The sequence below is a fragment of the Epinephelus fuscoguttatus genome, linkage group LG3 (genome assembly GCF_011397635.1).
Source record: "Epinephelus fuscoguttatus linkage group LG3, E.fuscoguttatus.final_Chr_v1".
Taxonomy (NCBI): Eukaryota; Metazoa; Chordata; class Actinopteri; order Perciformes; family Serranidae; genus Epinephelus; species Epinephelus fuscoguttatus.
Window position 1 is genome coordinate 18,718,899 of NC_064754.1, and position 8,678 is coordinate 18,727,576.

An 8,678-nucleotide genomic window follows, 5' to 3' on the forward strand; every position below is an offset into this window, starting at 1 on the left:
TAAGTTCTGTATTTATTTGACCTGTTGTGAGAGTGAGGAGCAACCGTTTCAGTGTAATATAAAAAGAAATGAGTACAAATAAAAATTGCATTTGGAAGAACGGCCAGTGCATTTCGCAAAAGAATGAGCAACTTGGCCAAACACACATGAATGCATTTTTGAGTGATCCCCTCGTTGTGACTTCCCAGGTGAAATCTAAGGCTCAAACAAGAAAGGGAAGTTGGAGCGACCCTGGAGAAACATAAAACAAAACAGCTGAATCCTACACATGTCAGACAGTGACATGTATTTTTTATGTGTGCGTGCTTGGACATGAATGCATGGAAGCTTTAAGGGTTGAGTGTCTTTGTATAAAATGATACCTCATCAACTCCTGGGCCAGATGTGTCACCACGAGGATCAGGAGGAATTGTGGTCGTCTCTTTCTGCGTCCCCAGTGGCCAGGTCTGATGGAGATAGGAAATTACAAAAACACAGCAATTAGACACAACCAGTGCAAACTCTCTATTGTTTAGTGGTGAAATTATGAAAATTAAGAAGTTATGTTGTGTACTCACTCTTTCTGTTTGTACCTTAGGCTGGGAGGCCTGCTGAAATGGGAAGATGTGCAGGAAAATTAGATTATAAACAAGAAAATTGCACCAAACACCCTTAAGTCTTCTCCTTATGGTTTCCTTAAAATGTTAATACTTAAGGTTTTCTCCTTATCTTGGTGTCATACGTAAGAAATCATTTAAAGTTAAACCATTGCACAATAGACCTTGAGCATCACAAGCATGACTGCAAACAAACAAACAGTTCCTACAAGAACTCTAGAATTTCACTGGTGCAAAATCTCTGTCAATGCAGTAAATGCCTTAAAGTTTTTCCTTAATTAAGGAAACATTTAAGGGATTCTGCTGTACAGCGCAGTCCTGCAGAGGAGCGTTGAGTCCACACAGATGTCTCTTCTTGGCTCTGCCTCCCCTATGCTCCTTCTTAAATTTATAGCCATACTCTTTCCTACTTTTGTATCCATCTAACCTTAACCCTTTGGCCCCCACTCAGAAACACCCAGACGGCACCATCACTCCCACTCATAGTCTCAAGTATATGTTTAAAGGGATTCTAACACCTAGTCCTGAAGTGAACTGTGCAACACCTTTAAATAAGTCCCTCAACTAAGAGGAAATTAAGTCCTACATCTCACACTTACATAGAAAACATAAGGTGTTTTGTGTAACCAGTCCCTGAATATCAAATACAGCCTACACATATTAAGTGTTTATTTTTCATTTAAATTTTATATTTTGAGGTAAAACCAATTCAAATACTTGTTTTAAATGCAGTCATCACACACAAAACTACTACATTAATAGAAATTAATACATGAGATAAAATAAACAACAAACAAATTAATATAAAACAACAGTAAAAATACATAATAATATATGTAAGTAAACCACACCCACACTGAACTACAAGCATCATCTGCACGAAACTAACAAGAAATAAATTAGATCACCACAAATAAACAAATGACCAAATAAATCACTCAGTAGTAATATTTAATGAAACATATAAGCAGCAGAGGGGTATCATACAACACTTATGCAACACTAAAATGTGACTGCGGTGACATGACTTCAACAGTGTGTGGTCAGCAGGGCAGACAGTCGACTTTGCATCACAGCCACCACACCTGACTCAACACCTGCAGCTATGTTATTATCATTAAGTCTAGTCTTTAGTCATCAGAGTCTGCTGCATCTGTTTTTAACCATAATTCAAATTAGCGAAGGGTAGCTGACAGACACAGTAAAGAATTTGGGCTCTTTTTTCCCCTTTATTTCTAATTGTTTAGTCAATGTGCAGCCAATATGCACTGAGCACTTCTACGCTGGTGTTTTTTATAGGCATCTTTATTTAGACAGTGTATTGTTTTAATGTTAATTTTTGCTGTTTTATGCATAAGCACAGAGAAGCCTTCTTTTCTGTACATGTCATTGTGCATGTCTCACCTGCAGAGGGAGCTGTGGTCTCTGTGTGGTTCTCTCCAGCTTTTGCTGACCGTTGTTCGGCTGCAGCACGGCAGTGTTCCTCTGCTGGGGGTAGCCGTAAGGAGGCAAAAAGTAAGGGAAGCCCTGTGGATGATAAAATCAGTTTAAATCAGATGTTGGCATCTTCATAAACAGAATAAGGTTTGCACATGGGTCAATATGTTTTCCTTCATACCTGCTGTCTGGGAAACTGAGGATATCCATAAGATGGATACTGGAAATTTGGAAACATCTAAAAAAAAAATTTAAACAGTTATTGATTTCATCATATGACTGTGAGCGGCAGCAGCTGCAGTGTTAATACAAAGTAATCACATTACATGGTACCAGTATTCTCCATGCTGCTTAATACCTGAACAGGGTTTTGGGCCTGCTGAGGGATAGTAGGATTGTTGGGATCCTGTGGAGGTCCAAGCTGCTCTTGCTGGCCGTTGGGGAGGATCACAGGCGTTAGCTGGTTGCCCTGGTTGGGGAGAAACAGCTGAGGCCCCTGGGGACCGAAGGGACCGGTCACTTGCGGGTTCAAGTTCACCACCTGTGGAGTGAGCAGCACCTCGGGCTGCTGCTGCTGCAGCACATACTGGGGTATTAGTGAAGACGCCTGGCGAGGAACGGATTTGGGTCAGTTGAGATTTTTTTTTTTTTTTGGTACACACATGTCAAGCTTTTTAATCAGACAAAGGGATGCAGATAATAAAATGTAAAAGATAAAAATGTGCTTCCAGTACCTGTGTTTGTCCAAGTGTTGCAAAAGTTAGTCCATTCAGTCGTAGGAGCTGAACACATAAAAGGTTGTATTAAATTTGGTAATATTATTCCTAAATGACAACAGATTTTGACTTAGCAAGCAACAAACTTAAAAGTTTTAACAGATATATTTACCTCATTGCTGTTGCTTGCGATGATTCCAATCTGTACCTGAAAAAAACACAAAAAATAGCTCTTTGTCTCTGCCATTTAAAATGATATGAGAAATATATTCTGTAGCAAGAGATTCTACTCACTGGAAGAGCAAAGCTTGTCTTGAATAGACAGACCAACAGAAGGGCAGTCTGCAGCTTCATCGTGTCTTACAGTCTGTAAAAACATAAGAAATGTTTTTTTTAAAAATCCATATAGATCACATGTCAGACAGAGAGCTTTCACTGAAACATCGAGGGTTAGAAACTCTTCTCACCGTTTCTCTGGCTCTGCTTTCCCTTTCTGTGTGCCTGCCTCTCTGTGTGTCCATATCCCTTTTAAATTCTGTCCGTGTTTGCTGTCATAGTCCACCGCCAACCCCTCCAGACAATATGTGGTCAGTATGACAGACATTTCTCATGGCATCAGACTCAGACACTTGCAACACAAGACAGGTAAGTATGTCATTAAGAGTAAGTCATGTCTTTAAACAGCGTGACATGCTCTGCGTTAAGTTGTTAACAATCCTCTAAAGTATCTGAATTAAATATGTTTTCTACAAACATTACACACCAGCTTTAGATTGACAGTTTTGCTTCAACAGGCCAGTGACTTTCAGCTTCAGGTGACCTGTGTAGATAACACACTTCTTATATGATCTCTTAAGTAAAGTTTATGTTCAAGTGTTTTGCTTCAGGTTGTAATTACACACGTTTAGACTAACAGGATTTTTTTGGCATGTCATGAGAAAAAAAAAGACAAACAGGAGCTGGGAGCTTACAAACAGACATTTGTCACAAGTTGTTCATCGTGCGCTGACTGGTGTTGGTAAATCATGGGTATTAAAGGAGTACTTATCCACAAAATGATCAGCAGTTAGTCACTCCATGTTATGTTGAATTCATGAGGTAAATTTTGTTTATCTCACATGCCTTGGCAGTGAACGATGCTGATCAAATTCTGTTACTGCGTTGCTGATTTCTCACCTAAAATGTTGTTAGAAATGTAATTCAGTGCACTGTTTTGCTGTAATATAAGAGTCTGTAAACAGGAAGTGGATGCTTACTTTTTCTTTTTACTTTTAATAGGTACTGCAGCTGCCCTTAAAAAGTCTGTACTGTTGCATACAGTATGCACACAATCGGGACATACCACTATCTCTTAACATTACACCCTGTACTTTGACCCTCTTGGCCAATCAGCTGTCAAGCTGTCATCTCTGCTGGGCAGTCAACGTGAGGTATCGTCCACTGCACAGAGGATTGTGGGTTGGAATAGCCAGAAAATCATGCTGACTTGCAGACTGCAAAATCGGACCGGATGTTGCAGAACATTGTGGTGTTTTTGGCTGCATTTAACATATGTATTGGGACATACTAAATCTTTTTCTTGCATACTATATAGCATGGTAGTACTGGAATGCACAGTGACATCAAACAGTAAAACTAAGAAGTGCAGATGAAATATGAACCAAGATTTTCTACTGTGTTGCCCATCTCTTGCCTTTTCTTTTCAGAAACATACTTTAGCTTATTAATCAACTGTAGTCAAGATTGTTTGTTACCAGTCAGCCGCCATATTGTTTCCTGTGAAAAAAACAGCCAAGCTCACATTACGTCAGCCACCAGCTGGAGCATTTGTTGGTCTGGTGAGGTGCAGTGCATTCTGGTGGTTGTAGGTTCTCTAACTCTTGAGCAAAAGCAAATGCCGCGTTCCTTTTCTTTTGTAGCACCAATTTCAAAAGTATTTTATTCTTTCTACTGCATCGACGGCCCAATTTTATGAAAAGACCATCTTTCTAGCAGTGAATTACTTCTTTAATTCCAGCAAAACTATATCAAAACACCTGTTTACAAACTCAAGTTTGTAAACAGGTCTCATTTCTCAATATTTAAAACACCCCTGCATACAAGTAGTGAGCTTGGCAAGCGTGTGTGCTTGAACTCTGCTTGTGCTTTCAATGCTCCTCGTCTGTGCATGAGACTTTATAAAGAAGTTTTTTAAATAGTAAGTTTATAGTAAAAATGCATGTGTTTGGGAAGTACTGAGCAAACAACTGGATGAATAGGACTTGGATTATACTGCACAAGTTGTGTGAGAGGTCTGCTGTTAAATGTGGACCCCTTTTTCTCCAATTCATCAAGGATTTTTGCGGTTTTTAGATTCTCCATTCACCGTGGAGGCATGTGGGGGGACAAAAACTTTTCTTATTGTATTCAAGGTGCTACGGGGTGAGTAACTGATTCACAGGGTTAAGTATTCCTTTGATAGATGACTGAGTCATGTTGTGGAAACACTGCAAAAAAACAGGAAAAATTGTTTTGTGAGTCCGTCCATAGAAGTTTGACAGCTTAGTTCATTAGTTCAAATAATTTGCACCAATTAACTTTTAATGTCTTTAAGGTTTTTCGTTCTTAGTTCTTCTTATTCAGGTTAAAATGAGAATTAAAGCAGAGCTAACACATGCCTCTCTTTTTGAACCTGAAGTGTGACCAGCAGGCTTCTTCTCACAGCAGGTATTTCGACTTGTAGCAGGAAAAGCACAGGTGTTACTGATAACATTAACTCCGGAGGGCTCCTTCCTGAGTGTGACAATAATTTACACCTGTGCTGCTCCTGCTGTGACATGTCAAAACACATCCTCTATCAAAGATGCCTACATGTGACAGGTTTTTCATGTCACAGCAACACAGCTCACATCTTAATTAATTGTGTGCTCTAAGTCCTTTATAGAATTAAGTCTTTTATTTTATCTCCTTGTAAAAGTGATTTCATGTTGTTTTATTGTGCATGTTTTATACTTATTATCCTTTAGGTGGCAGCAGAGATCCACTTTAAATTGCAGCCATAACCACAGTTTACTGGTGAGAACTGTCTGATATATACATACAGAAGGCTCGATGAAACAAACTTTAATTTCAAGTGTAATTTATTTTTATTGGATAGTTGACATGAACAGTACATCACTATGATTCAGTCTGAAGTTGGTTTTAAAAGAACACATAACACACACACAGCTTCCACAGTCATCGGTGATTAGCGAGACAAAATCACATCATTCAAGTTTTATTATCACAGTGATCATTATTGCATATTAGATTGATTCATTTGTTGAGATTATCATCTTAATAATCGTCATGATGATCGTCACAGGGAGGGGTTGTGGTTGTTGTGCCAGTAGGAGCTGGAATCTGAGGAAAATGAGACATAGACGATTCACAGCTAGATGAAAAAACCTGCTCATATTTGACAGCATTGATGAGGTTACCCACTGAAATCTGTTCCTTTGCTTGTAAATTAAATAATCTTACCTGAGTATCCACAGTGGTCTTCAAGGGGTTGTTCTGTTTCATAATCTGACGCTGCAGAGTCAAAGAACATCAGTTAGCCACTGTAGCTTTCATCAGTGTCCACATACAGTAGCTGTAAATACACTTTAGTTACCCTGAATCTTCTGAGTGGATCAGGCTGAAGAGGAGGCTGCTGTTGCATTGCGCCACCCGTTATCCCCTATAAAAACAGCAAGATTTAGCGATTAAGTGATTTGTTAAATTTCTACAATGTAACCTGTGATAAAAGGGTGTTGTGGACTGAGAGTCAGGGTGAGTCAGAGGTGAGTGGTTACCATCAGAGGCTGCTGAGGAGCCATTTGTGCCACCTGAGGAGCTCCCATATAAGGAAACTGCCAGTAGACAACAAAAAGATAAATCAGTGCTTAAGTGTGGTACTCAAATAATTACCGAAGAATGCTGAATTGTGCTGTTAACACAACTAGTATGTGCACACTTACCCCACCGACTGCAGGGACAGCGTACACTTGGGGAATGGGGGCCGGTGCAGCATAAGCAGAAACTCCAGGAACAAACTTTGTGAGGCCGAGAAAGAGTAAACAAATGTGTTTGTTTATGTCAGGGTTATTGTTGTTTACTGTAAAAGTGTTAATAAGAAAGATAATAAATCATATTATGCATTAACTGGCTAAGCAGCCGTCACAATTTCTGATAAAAACATCAGAAACCAACAAGTGAGACAACAGGAGAGCACCATCTTGTGGTGCAAATAGAGTTCAACGAAAACAACTAAATTTTTTGTGATGCCATGCACTACTGCAAATTTTTTTTGGATTATTAATGTTTTTCTAATTGTTTACAGGCTTGTTTTTACACCCAGTTTTAATCCATCCACATACAGTTAATGGAAATATAGGCTATATTACTAAACAGTTTAAAGGGACAGGTCACCCCAAAATCAAAAACACATATTTGTCCTCTTACCTGCAGTGCTATTTATAACTGTAGATAATTTTGGTGTGAGTTGCCCAGTGTTGGAGATATCAGTCATAGAGATGTCTGCCTTCTCGTCATATAATAGAACTAGATGGCACTCGGCTTGTGGTGCCCAGGGAGCATTTGAAAAACTCAACAGCAATGTCTCTTTCCAGAAATCATAACCTGGTTACTCAGGATAATCCAAGACCTTGTTGTGAGCAGTTTCATGTGGGAACTATTTCCTTTCTATCACGCTACACCCGCCAAGTGTATCACCGTGCAAAAGGAAGCATGCATCCGTTGCTCGCTCACGTAGCACCACTGAGCTGTTCCATGAGTAGATGCACACTTCCTTCTGTGCAGTAAAACACACCAAAATAATCTAGATTGCTAAATAGCACTGCAGGTAAGAGGAAAAAACACACTGTTGAAATCTGTTGTGTCATTTTCCTTCCTGTTTTACAACCTGACAGACTCACCTGAGCAAACTGCGGCTGCCCGATGAAACCAGCCCCACCACCAGCAACCATGGGTGGGTTCAGGCCTCCAGCCATCATCCCTGGGTTTACTCCTCTGTTTGCCATCATACCTCCCATCCCTCCCATCCCTCCTAGACCTCCCATACCTCCCATGCCTCCCAGACCTCCCATACCTCCCATCATTCCTCCATTCATTGCATTCATAGCCGCCAACATCCTCTGTCTCTATATGAAGAGGGAGAAGGAACATTTGTTAACAATTAACAGTGGTCTAATTTTGCATTATTGTACTAATATTTCATCAGTGTGAATGTTTCTTACCTTGCCTGCATTAACCTGCAGTGAGTAAAGAGACCAGGTGTTAAATGTGCTGCTTTGTGTGTAAGACAGACAGACAGACAGACAGACAGACAGACAGACAGGCTGTACTCACATAGCAGACGGTTGCTACAAATGTTGTGAGGAGGAGAAGCTTCATTGTGCAGCCCGAAACCTGTAAAAACATGAGAAAACACACATTTTAAATCGTAAAATCTAATTTAATTTATTTTTGTTATATATGCATGATTTTTTTATTGACCATTTATTTGTTTTCAGACAGGATTGCACATTAATTATGATCCCAGTATTTAAAAAAAACCCAATACATACCTGATGTTTTTTGCTCTTCTTCAAAATGTTATGTGCCAAGCAGGACTATAGTTGCTCTCTGAATTTTGAGCACCTTTTATCAGTCCTGGAGATTATTACGAGCCAATTAGAGAGGAGAACACTGACTTGTTCATGGACTATATTTGTCACCTGTGTGTCACGGGAACTCGTGTGTGATATGACATCTTCTTTTTCTACAAGATTTCAAAGAAATGTAACCGTGAGCTGCCTTTTTTTTTTCAAAGGCACTTCAGCCTATTCAAACCTCTAACATTGTTCTCGATAAGCAGCTGAGTGACCACAAACAACAACAGAGTGATTCAGCGTCTTGGGGAGGGTTT

At 39.6% G+C, this 8,678-nt stretch overlaps 2 protein-coding genes across 3 annotated transcripts; both read right to left on the bottom strand.

Moving 5' to 3' along the window:
- Positions 1–26: 26 nt before the first annotated feature.
- Positions 27–3,269, bottom strand: odam (odontogenic, ameloblast associated). Of its 2 annotated transcripts, none has more exons than XM_049571043.1 (10): positions 3,217–3,269; positions 3,044–3,116; positions 2,922–2,957; positions 2,768–2,815; positions 2,392–2,640; positions 2,215–2,271; positions 2,001–2,123; positions 558–587; positions 363–446; positions 27–231 (listed from the first exon to the last, which is right to left on the bottom strand). In XM_049571043.1, exons 2-10 carry the CDS (start codon positions 3,101–3,103, stop codon positions 196–198), a joined length of 723 nt encoding a protein of 240 aa, XP_049427000.1. In that variant the 5' UTR covers positions 3,104–3,116; positions 3,217–3,269; the 3' UTR covers positions 27–195. The 2 variants fall into 2 exon arrangements, with proteins under 2 accessions (XP_049427000.1, XP_049426999.1); XM_049571042.1 differs by having other exon boundaries at positions 558–590.
- A 2,623-nt stretch (positions 3,270–5,892) lies between these two features.
- scpp9 (secretory calcium-binding phosphoprotein 9) lies at positions 5,893–7,811 on the bottom strand. The gene is made up of 6 exons (XM_049572745.1): positions 7,687–7,811; positions 6,730–6,804; positions 6,565–6,621; positions 6,384–6,449; positions 6,251–6,301; positions 5,893–6,130 (listed from the first exon to the last, which is right to left on the bottom strand). Exons 1-6 carry the CDS (start codon positions 7,801–7,803, stop codon positions 6,065–6,067), a joined length of 432 nt encoding a protein of 143 aa, XP_049428702.1. The 5' UTR covers positions 7,804–7,811; the 3' UTR covers positions 5,893–6,064.
- Between the last annotated feature and the right edge of the window lie 867 nt (positions 7,812–8,678).